Genomic DNA, 14515 nt, shown 5'->3' on the forward strand with positions numbered 1-14515 from the left:
GCCAAATCTGGGCTTTTGTTTCCCTCTAGTGGCCTCCCTCAGCAAGTCTCACGGCCGAGCCTTTGCCTTTTTTTTTTTTCCCCCCGCTGCGTATAGCGAGGGCCTCCAAATGCACGCGAGTGGTGTAGGGTTCTCTAGCTTTGCGCGAGGCTGCGGGTTTCAGCAGCGAATGAACGCTAGCGCTTCCTCCTCCGAGCTCGACGCAGTACAATGCAGTCGGATTCTCAGTTTTCCTGGGGGCCACCGGATGGGCTGGAGGAGAATGGGCGATGTTATAGAGCACTTCCGCTCTAAATGACTTCTCAGGACCTCATCTCATGATAATCCTCCCCTGCGCCTTAGTTCGCTAGCCTGTAAAGTAGGTCTAAATGCTGACTGGCTATCTGCCATGTGTTCAAACCCACAAAGGGAAAACCAAAATCAAAACGAAGTTCGTTTACAGGAAATCTTTCTCACATATGCGGTAAAAGGGAATTGAAAGAATTATTTCTATATCGGTTGCACCACATAAGCTAGGCAACACACACATCTGTACAAATACGAGTGTAACACACGAGTTGAATCTCACAGCCTTGCACTTTGTGCCACACTTGTTCCAAAAGAACTTGACGTCTGGGGTACACGTGATTAAAAGTGCAAAAAACCTGGCTCGGGTCCTGAGGAAGAACAGCCAGTGCTCTTAAATGCTGAACCAACTCTCTGACCCCATATTTTTAACTTTTATTTTTAAAGCCCGGGAGGCCCCAAACTTGATTTTCCTGCCTTAGACTCCAAGTGCTGGGATTACAGACAGACACATGGACACTAGACTCAACCCTTGTTTTCTTCATTTTAAAGACAGGGTCTGACTGTCAAGCCCAAGTTCAGGTGACCTTCTAGCCTCAGCCTCCGCAGTAGCTGGAATTACAGACGTGTACCAGCACCACCGAGGCACTGAGCAGTTACAGCAATTGCCTTTCTTTTAGAACCACGACGTGCTACACGATGCTAGACAGATGATTTCCAGACAGCATTTCTAATATTTACCAAGCCCTTGGAAGATTATCCTGAACCCTGTAATTAGATGCCCATGCACGGCTCTGGATTTGCATAATTCTCCTAGCATGAATAATTTCCCTTTATATTATAGCGATGTTTGTCATGTTTTCATTCTCCGAAATGCATGCCACTAGAAAGCAGAAAAATCATTCTGGGGTTCGAGCAGCTCATTCGAAAAATAAGAAGGTTCATGTGAAAGGTTCTCCTGAGCTCCAGTGTCTTTGACCCTGTAACTTCAGGAACTAGCACTGCCTGTGTTGATGCAGAGTTTCTGGGAGTGTCATCCTTCCAGAAGGATGCTAGTAGAAGACAGACGGAAGACAGGGTTGTGGCTGGGCAGTGGTGGCACATGTCTTTAACCCCAGCGCTCGAGAGGCAGTGGCAGGTGGATCTCTGAGTTTAAGGCCAGCCTGGTCTACAGAGTGAGAACCAGGACAGCCAGGGTGAGAGAGAGAGAGAGAGAGAGAGAGAGAGAGAGAGAGAGAGAGAGAGACTCAAGAAATAAACAAACAAACAAAAAAAGAAAAACAAAAACAAGAAAAAAAAAAGGGTTGCTGACTTTAAATCGTTTGTTTTATGAGGTACTAAAGACTGAGCCTAGATCATCTCACATGCTAAGTAAACACCCTCCCACTGAGCTAGATCCACAGGTTTCTCTTTTTTTCTTCCATATTTGGTATTTTTGAGACAGGGTCTCACTGTGTAACCCTGGTTATCTGGGAACTTACTTTGTAGACCAGGCTGGTCTTGAACTCCCAGAGATCAGTCCACTTCTGTGTCTTGAATACTGGATTATGCGCCACCACTGCCTGACTCGCTCTTCACTTTTTATTCAGAGACAGGGAGGGTCTCACTAAGTTGCAGATGTCCGGACGTTGGCCTTCAACTCTCTGCAGTCAGGGCGGAGCTTGATCCATTTATCTACCTTCTTCAGCTATCTAATCACTAGGCTGTAGGCTATACCACCAGGGCCAGCAATTACCTCATCACTTATTTTTAAAAGCAAAACAACAACAACAACAAAACTAATAATAAGGGGAATTGACGGTGGGAATTGATGGTGCTTGCTAATGAGGCAGGAAAATCACCATGAGTTTAAAGCCAACCTGGACTAGCTAGTACACGCCCAGCCAGCCGGAGCTACAGTGTGAAACTTTGTTGCAAAAACAAAGAAAACAAAAACAAAACACACGCACACAAAATTAACCAGGAATTGGAAAACAGGGTAAAATCCACAGGGTCTAAAGAATCTTTGGTTCTGCAATTGGGAGGAAACAGTGGTGGGCAAAATGCTTGCAGTCCAAGAATCCCCAAGCCTTGACTTGCTTCCTCCTTGCCCACAGGCGCTCCCAAGGTTTATTTGTTGCAATTTCTGCCCGGTCCATGCTGTCATCCAGCGTCTGCATTGCTCATTAGAGGTTTGTTTTTCCTCTTTCCAGTAACCTATTATGTTGGAACGCTGGGAACTCACACTGAGATCAAGAGAGTGGCAGAGGAAAAGGTTACCTTGCCCTGTCACCATCAATTGGGACTTCCTGAGAAAGACACCCTGGACATTGAATGGCTGCTCACGGATAATGAAGGGAACCAAAAAGTGGTAAGTACCCTCCTAGCTACAGTTGCTCTCCCTCCTGCCCTCACATCGCCTTCTTCTGCCTTCACATCTTGCTCACGGTGGGGGGGGGGCTGGAAGAGTTTGTTTTCTCATCTAACGTTATCTGAGATGTGTGGTCTGTCCCTTCATAAGGTCTGGTCTTGCTGTGTCTGAAGTTGACTCCACTCTTCTCAACCCTTCTTTGTAAATGAGGAGGCATGTCCTATACCCCATTGGGCAATTGTTTTCATAAGCAGCAATGCTGTTCAACTTTGGGTGCGGTTACATTTCCACAAACAAACAGCAAAGATCACAAACTTAGTGTGCATTTTATCTACCTATCCACTGAAAAGCAAATCGAGACCTACCCTACCTTAAATATGCTCGTATTGTTTGTTTTAGACAAAGGTTGGGCAAAAGGGTCTAGCACACTGCCTGTTTTGATCACCACAGTGCCACGTGTCTTGTGTGAAATAAGATTTTGTGATTTATTTTTTAAATCCACAACTCAGGGAGTCTTTTACAGGGCTTTGCTTTTCTCCCCACTCTGATTTAAAAAGGAAGAAAGAAAGGTTGTCCTTTCCTCAGAATGTCCCTGTCATTAACTTCACAGGATGGTTTGTACTGGGAGAAGCTAAGGTTTCCACTAAAAATACATCTCAGGATCACGCTGGAGTTTTTAACCTGCCTCCGAGGCTGCCTGTGTCACCTTGTTGTGTGATTCCGCTTGTCATCTTGTTCTCTCATACATAGCACGTCCTCTAAAGGCGACCTGTTCTCTGTGGAGCAAGGTCACCTCAACCCGAGTGTGGTCAGTGGTAGACACGACATTCTCAGCTCTGAATAGAGTAAGTGGATCTGTGTACCCGGAAGAACAGCCAAAGAACAAGCCTGAAAAAAGACTCTCCAGACCATACTTGAGTCAGGCTCCGGGTTCTTCAGGATCTGGGGCTGCCTTTTCTGTCCTGGTGGAATCCGTGTTGAGCGAGAGTCCTGCCCAGTCAGTTCACTGCACAGTTTCCATCTCCAGCAGCCGCCCGTCTTCAACGTGCTCAACGGTCAACACCAATCCTCTGTAGTCGATAGCGGCAAAGCTCTCTTACCTCTGATGTTTCCTTTTTTAAAAAAGATTTATCATATATATATATGAATTGAACTCAGGACCTCTAGAAGAACAGCCAGTGCTCTTAACTGCTGAACTACCTCTCCAGCCCACCTCTGATGTTTCTTAATAATTCAGGGTCCCACTTTACTCTTTAAATCAGAGTTGAGGGGCTGGAGAGATGGCTCAGTGGTTAGGAGCACTGACTGCTCTACCAAAGGTCCTGAGTTCAAATCCCAGCAACCACATGGTGGCTCACAACCATCTGTAATGAGATCTGATGCCCTCTTCTGGTGTGTCTGAAGACAGCTACAGTGTACTTACATATAATAAGCAAATAAGTAAATAAATAAACCTTTAAATCAGAGTTGAGCTGACCTCTCTCCCCGACTCAAGGCCTGGCAGCAGTAGTCCCTACCTAGGTCATTAGTCACCCGGTGGAATAGATGTCCCCTCCATATTTAACGAATCTCGGTGGAATACTTTCGCTCCTGTAGTGTTCATGTTTATCCCCACTCACTCAGAGCTCCCACAACCACACATCTAACTTCTGCCCAGAAGTTTTCATTTAGAGGAAAAGGGGAGGAAAGAGTTTCTGTGTTGTAGAGCTGAACAACTCGAGGAGTGAGGAAGTTAATGTAGGCTTAAAAACACCACTCAGTGGCTTCGTGCAGTCAGCTTCCAAAATTGCCTTTGATTAATGGGTGGGCGTCCTTTATTCAGTCATTCAGACCCCACAGATTTACCTAGCATTATGCCACTCTAGGTGCCAAGATAAGTTGCGAGGAGGCCATCATATCTCTGCCTCCTGGGAGTGTGCCATGAAAGGCGTCCAATAATTTGAAAGGAAAGGATCTGAGGAAGTAGTGTACTTGATGAGCCGCTCACCCAGAATGCACAAAGGCCTGGGTTCCACCCACGGCATCAAATAAGCTGAATTTGGCCGTGCACACATGCAATCCCAGCACCCAGGCGGGGATGGGAGGATCTAAGTTCAAGGTCCACCTCACCTCAGCTCCATAGAGAGAAGGAGCAGTACAGCCTTTGACACGTGAGAGCCTGTCTCAGTGAACAGAGAGTTAGTCTTACCAGACACCACAGCAGTTTCAGCACATGGTGCTTTTTGGGGTTCGCTTATTTTGTTTTCCCTTTTAAAGGTAAAAGTTTTCACCTTTGACTGAAGGAAGACTTTTTATGTCTTCTCTTCAGTGTTTCTAAATTTTCACCATTTCTACTGTTGAATCTGGGGGTCAGGTTCCAGAACATAAGCGCTACACTATCTGGACAGCCATCTAAGAGCAGCCTGGTGCTAAGTGACTGAGTGAGTCACCTACATACACAGGCTGGATGAAGGCTCGGGCAGGATGGAGTAGAACTTCGAAGGCTTCCCCACACTACCCAGAATGGCGCCCGTGTTAAACCGTATATATTGTTTCTTTCTGGAATTTTCATTCAGTGCTTTTGGACAATGATTGACTGCAGTGAAGCCCTAGAAAGTGAAACCAGAGATAAGAGAACTGCTATATAAAGCTGGAACCACCCGCTAAGACTTGATGGAGGGGGAGGTCAAGGACAGCCTCCTTGTTTCAAAAAAAGCCGATATAAAAATTTTGGGGCTTTTTTTTTCATTGTTATTGTTTTTTTGTTTTGTTTTGGAGACAGAGTCTTGCTGTCACTCAGGGTATCCTTTTAAGAAGGATAATATGACAAGTATGCACCATCACGCCCAACGTTTGTATTTATGAGATAGTCTTCAGTAGACTCAGGCTGGCCTTGGATTTGAGACTCTCTTTCCTCAACCCCCCAAGAGCCAGAATTACAGGCATAGACCACAACGTGCAGCTTTGATCTAAGTCTTTTCTTTTTAACTTTTATTTATTTATTTTATATGAGCACACTGTAGCTGTCTTCAGACACACCAGAAGAGGGCATCAGATCCCATTACAGATGGTTGTGAGCCACCAGGTGGTTGCTGGGATTTGAACTCAGGACCTCTGGAAGAGCAGTCAGTGCTCTTAACCACTGAGCCATCTCTCCAGCCCCTTGATTTAAGACTTGATGGAAGGAAGAGAACAGAGCCGCACAGACACAAAGGTTTGGAATTCCTAAGCAGCTCAAGGGGCAAGGTGTAATTAAGATGTAAACCAAGGGGCTGGAGAAATGGCTCGGCAGTTAAGAGCTCTTCCTGAGGTACTGAGTTCAGTTCCCAGCAACCACATGGTGGCTCACAATCATCGTAATGGGATCTGATGCCCTCTTCTGGTGTGCAGCCCTGCAGGCAGGAATACATGCAGACAGAACACGCATACATGAATAAATAAAATAAAATAAAAACGTAGATGAGGGCTTCAGGGCCTGAACATGGATGATCTCCCAGCTATATTAGGGCATTTCAAACTGTTCCCGTATTAGTCATGGAGTTCTTAGAAAGACTTTAAGAGTGCTAGGGACAGGCTGCATTTTAAGGCACCCACTCTGACACAGGTGCACTGATTTAAGAGGCCCTCAACTAAAAGCAAGCATGATTTCACACTGTGTAAGAAAGGCTTATCTTCCCTCGCCTCCTCCTCCCAGTCATCCTCCACTTGACTCACGCTTTCCACACACACACACACACACACAGAGAGAGAGAGAGAGAGAGAGAGAGAGAGAGAGAGAGAGAGAGAGAGAAATCTAAAAACATTCTTCAAATCTCACTGTATATCCCAAGTTGGCCTTAGATTCCCATCCTCACCACCTCGAAAACCTTCTAAACGCTGAGGTTTCGGGCATTCACCACCTCATCCAGTTTGCAATAAATTTAAATCACAGGCATGAGTACTTGGGAATCTCAACCTAGAGATAGGAAATAGATAGTAAAGCTGCCAGGACTTTATAACTTCCGGAGGGGTTGAGGGGAGTGAGTCTGAGGGTGGTGGTGGGGTGGTGATGGGGAGTGAGTCTGAGGGTGGAGGCGGGGGCGGGGAGAATGAGTCTGAAGGTGGTGGTGGGTTGGGGGAGTGAGTCTGAGGGTGGTGATGGGGAGTGAGTCTGAGGGTGGAGGCAGGGGCGGGGAGAATGAGTCTGAGGGTGGGGGTGGGGTAGGGGAGTGAGTCTAAAGGTGGTGGGGATGGGAGTGAGTCTGAGGGTGGGGGGGTGGGGGGTGAGTCTGAGGGTGACTGAAAAGAGAGAACAGGAAAGGCTGAAATAGACGTGATGCGTAAAGTGGGCTAACCAATGACGCAAATCACAAGTTTAGCCTTGCATTTCAATTTGAGAAATGTTTTTATCTCTTTTGTCTAGGATGCTTGGAGCAGGCAGGGAACATCTGGGGGTGGCTAGGCAGTCCCGGGAACACGTGTATTTATTTCAGTCTTAGTGGAGTAGAATAACCAAAGAATTCAATCACTTTTTTCCCCTTTTATCCTAAGGTTGACTAAATTTCAGAAAGGGAGATCGACCATCCCCTCCCCCAAACAAAGTCCCCTAGCAACGTACAACAGAATTTTTCTCTGTATTCTCAGATTAAGAAATTAGAACAGAAATCCTCCGGTTCCCATGGTAACCTCTCACATGTCACCCTTTCCTTTTCCATTTGGCTATCGAGCAAGGAAACCCTTGATGGGAAACAAGCAGAAATCTGGCTGCTGGGTTGGCTTCAAGGGTAAAGGTGCTTGCAGCCAAGCCTAGTCACGGCCTGTGCGAACACACCAAGAGGTAAACAAAAATGAAACAGACAAGCAATTTTACAGTTGCTTCACAGGCCACGGCACCGCAGAGGAGCTGCTTCTGTTCCATGCACGTCACAAGTTGACTTGTGCTCTAGGAAGTTCCTCAAACAGAGCCTCACACCAGCTATCATTCATCCATTTGTCTCTGGCGTTTATTTGCCAAATGACTGGGTTGATATCCATTCTTCTGTCACATGGTGTACAGTTGAGTCTCATCACTAACCTTTTCTACAATTAAAATGAAATAGTCCGGCCAGCCAGGTGAGTCAGATTAAAGGCACTTGCAGCCAAGCCTGACTACCCGAGTTCGATCCCAGGGACCAACTTGGTAGAGAGAATTCACTCCGACAAATTGTTCTCTGACCTCTAATGCACACAGTGTGACTTGTACACCTTCCCTTCCTGTGTGCGTGCATACCTACACACAGACACACAGACACAATAAATAAAAATTTCCAGGTAGGGTAGCGGATGCTTTTTATCCCAGCACTCAAGAGACTGAAGCAGGAGGATCTCTGGGAGTTTGAGACCAGCCTGCTCTACAGTGAGTTCCAGGACAGCCGGGGCTACGGAGTGAAACCCTGTCTCAAAAAGACGTTGGGGCAAGAGGTTACCATTCTAACTGGGGAGCCAGGAAAGGCTACACACAAAGGTAGCCTTCGTAGATGTTTCTTAACCAAATATAAGACGAGAGGCACTCTGACAGAGAAGACTACAAGACCATGGCAAGGACCCCAGAATCAAGCAACATCAGAGCTGGGTGTAATGGCAGCAGCCGGGATCCCAGCACTTGTGAGGCTAAGGCAGGAGGATCCCTGAGTCGGAGACTCATAGTCGTATGCACATTTCTTAGCCTCAACAACAAGTCACTGTCACTCTCGGAGAAACAAATCTATGCCGTCCAAAGGAGAGATACACTGCCCTCGGCCCTAATTCTCGTGAGCACTGGGTGTAACGTCATCCTGCTCTTGTTTGTTGGCTTGTGTTTTTACCTCAAGACAGGTTTTCCCATAGCCTGGAACTCGCTCTGTAGCCCACGTTGGCCTGGAACTCAACCTTCTGTCTTGGCCTCCTGAGGTCTGCGATTATAGGAGGCGTTTGTTCCCACACCTGGTTTCTCGCCTTCCTGGTGTTCAGTCTTTTAATGAGTGAAGTAAGAATTCCTGACGGCCTGCTCACTTTTCCTGCAGTGAGTCACAGTTTTACCTGCTCTCCAAAAGCTATCCTTTAACATTTCACAACACTCAGCCCTTTGTGTTGTTAACAGTTCCCAGCGTGGAGCCAAGAACACAGTGTGGGGGTCGGTCTTGTTTTGCTTTAAGACAAGGTAGTGCTGCAGACCAAGCTGGCCTCAAACTCATGACACCCGAAACTCATGGACCTCAGCTCCCAAGTGCTGGGACTATGGACTGTGGCTCACTGTATGAGTTCAGTAAAACCATACTGAGTGCGGAGTTGGTAAACAGCCCAGCCAAAGACTACAGCAACTGGACATAAAATCAAATAACTGCACAGGGTTCCCTGGACATGCCCAGCACTATGGAAAGTCCATCCATCGGCCTGTCTGCCCACCTCCAAAGTCCTTCACAGTTGTTCCTCAAAGGAAAATGGTAAAGAGACTGGAGTATAACTCAGCGTTAGTGAAAGACCCCCGGAGCGGGGAGACTCTCACTCAAGTCTCGGGATGATGCGACCCCCCCAAGAACTCACATGAGACTGTCCTTGCTGTAATAAACATGAGGTTTATTGATAGGAACTAGTGCACTGGGGTCGAGACTCGTATCCCACGCAGGGACAGTGGAGTTCAACCCCCAGTAACTAAGACAAGGGGAATTTAAAGGAAGAAACCTCAACCCCAGAGGGTAGGGAGGGCATCATTGGAAAATGTCGAGAATACCAGTGAAAAATCACAAGGAGGAGCTTCCTGTTTCTCAAGATTGTTTACTTTATGGTCCATCAGTTCCTGGGAGAAGCTTCCTGCTTCTCAAGATTATTCTCTAAGATTTTAATCTAACTTTATGGTCAGCTAGTACAGGTAGAGGGCGGGGTCTGGAATTTGAGGTATTTAGGGCTTTTTTAAACTTCTGACTTCTTAGCTGCATTTTTTATTCTTTCATTAGCTTATGCTCAGGATGTGCAAGGCCCTGGGTTCAATCCTCAATCCCCAAAAGGAATAAAATAACAGAACAGAGAAATACTACAGATGAAACCAAAGTGAAGACATCCTTCTCAGTCCGTCATATTAAGAAAGGTTTTGTGGGGCATTTACATTGGCTTTAAAGGCCAGAGAATGAGCAGGGATTCTTTATGTGGAGAGAGAGAGAGAGAGAGAGAGAGAGAGAGAGAGAGAGAGGAGACAATTACCCAAGTGGGGCAATGCAGTGAGCAAAGGCCAGGTGGGCGGGCCCACAGAAAGTTCGGCCATAATGATAAAGAGGAAATGAAGCAAGCTGCTTGTCCTCCGATGTGTGAAGTAGACCAGATGGGAAGGACATTAGGACTGCAGTGTGGTGATGACTCTGAAACCCCTGGGCTGAGTCTGCTCCTCTTTCACAGGTGTAAGGAGCCACTAGAGTTTAGAGCCAAAAAGAACAGTATGTGTTTAATGTTAGTAAGGTGAACTTGACCGCATTTTATACCATAGATTAAAGAGGTCAGAGATACACCATAGCCAGTTAGCCAGAGAGAGGCAATGAGCTCACTCCAGATATGGTGGTGTGTACCTATATGTGATCCCAATTATTTGGATGCTGAGGCAGGAGGATTGCTAGACCTTGCCTCCACCTCTCAAATGCTAGCATTACAGGCCTGTGCCCACACCTGCCCCCACAGTACCAGTATTTGAAGGTAAAAGGACAGAACAAATTAACACAAATATTATACGATAGCGTTTAGCATTCTCAATCTTTTCTCTATTCCCCCACGTTTGTGAACCAGATCTTCAGAGTAGAGGCCATGTCTTTAACTACTTTGTGCTGAGCACAGTGTCTGACACAGAAGCTTAGTAATATATGCTGAGTATATAAAAAAAGGGAAGGGGTTGAGGGGGAGAAAATGTCTTAGTCAGGGTTTCTATTCCTGCACAAACATCAGGACCAAGAAGCAAGTTGGGGAGGAAAGGGTTTATTCAGCTTACACTTCCACATTGTTCTTCACTAGAGGAAGTCAGTACTGGAACTCAAGCAGGTCAGGAAGCAGGAGCTGATGCAGAGGCCACAGAGGGATGTCACTTACTGGCTTGCTTCCCCTGGCTTGCTCAGCTTGCTCTCTTATAGAACCCAGGACTCCAGCCCGGGGATGGCACCACCCACAATGGGCTGGCTCCTCCCCCCTTGATCACTAATTGAGAAAATGCCTTACAGCTGGATCTCATGGAGGCATTTCCTCAAGGGAGGCTCCTTTCTGTAATATCTCCAGTTTGTGTCAAGTTGACACACAGAATCAGACAGTACAGAAAACATCTTTCTCAAAGAGGCAATGTAAAGGGTTTGGAAGACAGCAGTGGAGTTTGGGTTTGGATAGAATGGAAAAATGATGGTTCCTTTGTTTGCTTGCTTTCTTGTTTTGTTTTGTTGTTGTTGTTGTTGTTTGTTTGCTTGTTTTTCGAAACAGTGTTTTCCTGTGTAGCCCTGGCTCTCCTGAAGCTCAACTCTGTAGAGCAGGCTGGCCTCGAACTCAGAGATCTCCGTGCCTCAGCCTCTGGAGTGCTGGGATTAAAGGCCCGGCTTGATCGATGTTATTACTGGTTGCTATGACTCTTTTCTGGAAAGCCTCAGATGAGTGGCAGAGCAGCGCCACGTGGCTGGGGACCCGCTAAGGCACCTAGAGGTGATTCAAGGTGATTTGGAACCTCTGTGTCCAGAGCTGTGCCTGGGAGATCCACGCATGCGTCTGTGCTTACTGCTGGGCTGCTCTGTGTCTGCAATGCTCTCCTCTTCCTGCCTCTCATCCCTTCTTTCAGACTCAAATGCCACCAACTTTTCTGGCACATCCTTCCAGTGACGATCTGAGTAAACCTAAGGAAATGTATTCTGGGTCTGTGCTCTTCTCCTTGCTAATCTCGCTCAATTGTAATTGAAATCAAGAGGAGTGGCTTTTGCCTGTCTGGTGGGAAGCAGCCATTCCTTGGTTGCTGTGTTTAAAATAACAACCAGGGAGGTAGTGCTGCATGCCATTGGAGGACTGAGGTTTGGTCAACTCGGTCAGCATGGCTTTTTTGACTAACAGGAATGACATTCAGGATGATATACGGAAAGAGAAAAGAACTGCAGGCTGATAGGCAGGCAGGATGCACTGACTACTAAGGAATTGTTTTTTTCTTTTAGGGAAGTCTACAATGCGTTTTCACTCACTGGGAAAACAAATACTCCAAGCTCACCTGTTTTGTGGAAGAAATGTTTTTTTTTCCCCCCAAATAACTTAATCCTTTTTTAAAGTTATATTTATTTTTAAGGTTTGCTTGCATGTATGTCTGTGCAAAGGAGTTAGATCCCTGGAACTGTAGTTACAGACAGATGTGAGCAGTGAGTTTGTGTGGGTGAGGAGAATTGAACCCACGTACGTCCTTTGCGCAAACAGCCAGTTCTCTTAACTGCTGAGCCATCTCTCCAGCATCCCAATAACTTATTCTTATCCACGAGAAAGCAAAGGAGGAGGGGGATGGGGAGAAGGCGGCAAAAAATGACCCTCAAGGCTAGGCCTAAATAATTAAATCCTTAACTATTCAGTTTGGCTAGGTTTCCAATTTTTTAATGTTTTCGTTTATTTACTGGTTTATTTATTTGTTTATTTCTTTCTTGTGGGTGGGTGTTGGGGGAGGGGTGTCTGAGTGCACGAGGTTCCTCATATTTGAACTGCAACCTCTTTGCCCACTGTCCCTCCAACTTTTGGGAGAACAAAATCCATTATTGGTGCTGACTGGCAAGACAGCTCAACTTGTCAAGGTGACAAACCCAGTGATCCGAATTCCATTCCTCCGACCTCCACACACCCACACGCATGCAGGACAGATAAAATTTAAAGGGTTTTTTCAAAGACTTATTTATTATTTTTTTTCTTCTTTTTTTTTTTTTTTTTTCGGAGCTGGGGACTGAACGCAGGGCCTTGTGCTTGCTAGGCAAGCGCTCTACCACTGAGCTAAATCCCCAACCCCAAGACTTATTTATTTTACGTTTATGAATACACTGTCGCTGTCTTCAGACACACCAGAAGAGGGCATCGGATCCCTTTACAGATGGTTGTGAGCTACCATGTGGTTGTTGGGAATTGAACTCAGGACCTCTGGAAGAGCAGTCAGTGCTCTTAACCACTGAGCCATCTCTCCAGCCCCTAAAAGTATTTTTTTTTTAAACATCGTTTCTCTTCATTTTTATCTTTTCTCCTCCATTTCTAAATCGTCTGGGAAAGCTATTAATAGGTAAATAAGTTTAAGAGCAAGAAGGAAGAACAGAGGTATCTGTGGAAGGACATATATATACCTGCAAACCCCACACTTAACTTGGAAGGTGGTGATGGAGGTAGATAAGATCATTCTCAGCTACACAAACAGCTAAAGCAGTATGGATCTCTCTCTCTCTCACTTTCTCTCTCTCTCTCTCCCTCCCCCCCTCCCCCCCTTTTCAAGACAGGGTTTCTCTGCGTAGCCCTGTCTGTCAGGGAACTTGCTTGGTAAATCAGGCAGCGCTGGCCTCCAACTCAGAGATCTGCTTGCCTCTGCCTCCCCAGTGCTGGGATTAAAGACACGCAAGCCAAGCCTGGCTGTGGGAGACCCCATCTCAACAATGAAAGGAACTTGTGGTATGCAGAGAGGAATGCTGTGTTGCCAGTCTGTGGAATGGGCGGGGAAGGGGACTGCGGGAGCAAATGTGATGAGACAGATAGTGTGACAAAAAGACTAGCAGAGGGGGTGGGGGTGGGGAGAGAGCAGTGCACTCTGAAGAGGCCACATTCAAGTGGTAGAAGAATGCGGAAGAAAAGGTTGTGGAAGGGCGGGTCTCCTCCTCATGCCCCTCCTCATCCCCCTAGCCTCAGTTCTCAGAGACCAGCACTGGTGCCATCTACTGCTGACCTTCCAGGAACACTATGCTCTGTGTACACATCCGAGTCACCCAGAATGGAGTCACTCTGAGTATTTAACAAAGTACTTAGGACTTGATAAATAAACGCTTCGCAGGCCCTGTGCCATGGTGCATACCTTTTGCCCCACACTGCCCCAGGCAAGGCAGGTGGGTCTGTGAGTTTGAGACTAGGCTGGCCCGGAAGCTGTGATCCTACTTCCTCGGGCCCCCGAGTGCTGGGATAGCTGGTGTGCACTACCACACCTGGCCCTCTCTTCGTCTTGACAGCAGAAGGAGAAGGTCGAGCCCCACCTTTTGCCTCTGCCTCTGTCTGTTTCCTCAGGTTATTACGTATTCCAGTCGTCATGTCTACAATAACTTGACTGAGGAGCAGAAGGGCCGAGTGGCCTTTGCTTCCAACTTCCTGGCGGGAGACGCCTCCCTGCAGATCGAGCCTCTGAAACCCAGTGATGAAGGCAGATACACCTGCAAGGTGAAGAATTCAGGACGTTATGTCTGGAGCCACGTGATCTTAAAAGTGCTAGGTAAAGTAGGACCCCCAGGATAAATGCCTGCTTCTTTTCGTTGTCGTGTTTTGTTTTGATTGTTTGTTTGTTTGCTAAGACAGGGATGTTTTTGTGTAGCCCTTGGCCGGCCTGACCTGAAACTTGCTCTGTAGAGATCCAGCTTGCCTCTGCCTCCTGAGGGCCGGAATTAGAAGCCTGCACCACTATCCCCAGGCAATGCCTGCATCTTGGGGGGTGTCTATGAGGCACAGACAGCTGCAAATGGTAAAATCCCCTATACGGTTCTCTGTGGTGCTCACTTAGACATTACCACAAAGAGGCAGTTGTGTTCTAGATTTTAGCTATGAGGAGGGAAGAAAACACAATTCTAGCTTTCTTTTTTAGCCTTATTTTATGTAGTGCGTGCCCCAGTGTGTTTGCTCTAGACCTCGTGCAAAGGCCAGAGGACCCCTTTCAGGAGTCACTTCTTTCTTTCCACTATTGGTTCT

At 46.7% G+C, this 14515-nt stretch overlaps 1 protein-coding gene across 1 annotated transcript in view; it reads left to right on the plus strand.

The window, feature by feature from the left end:
* The window catches only part of Clmp (CXADR like membrane protein), a 102398-nt gene that overhangs the window by 78628 nt on the left and 9255 nt on the right, over positions 1–14515 (plus strand). Inside the window, exons 4-5 of the mRNA XM_032911456.1 lie at positions 2382–2635; positions 13844–14045. Coding sequence (XP_032767347.1) covers positions 2382–2635; positions 13844–14045 — 456 coding nt within the window. The remainder of the gene's footprint in view (positions 1–2381; positions 2636–13843; positions 14046–14515) is intronic.

Source organism: Rattus rattus, chromosome 8, assembly GCF_011064425.1.
Source record: "Rattus rattus isolate New Zealand chromosome 8, Rrattus_CSIRO_v1, whole genome shotgun sequence".
NCBI lineage: Eukaryota > Metazoa > Chordata > Mammalia > Rodentia > Muridae > Rattus > Rattus rattus.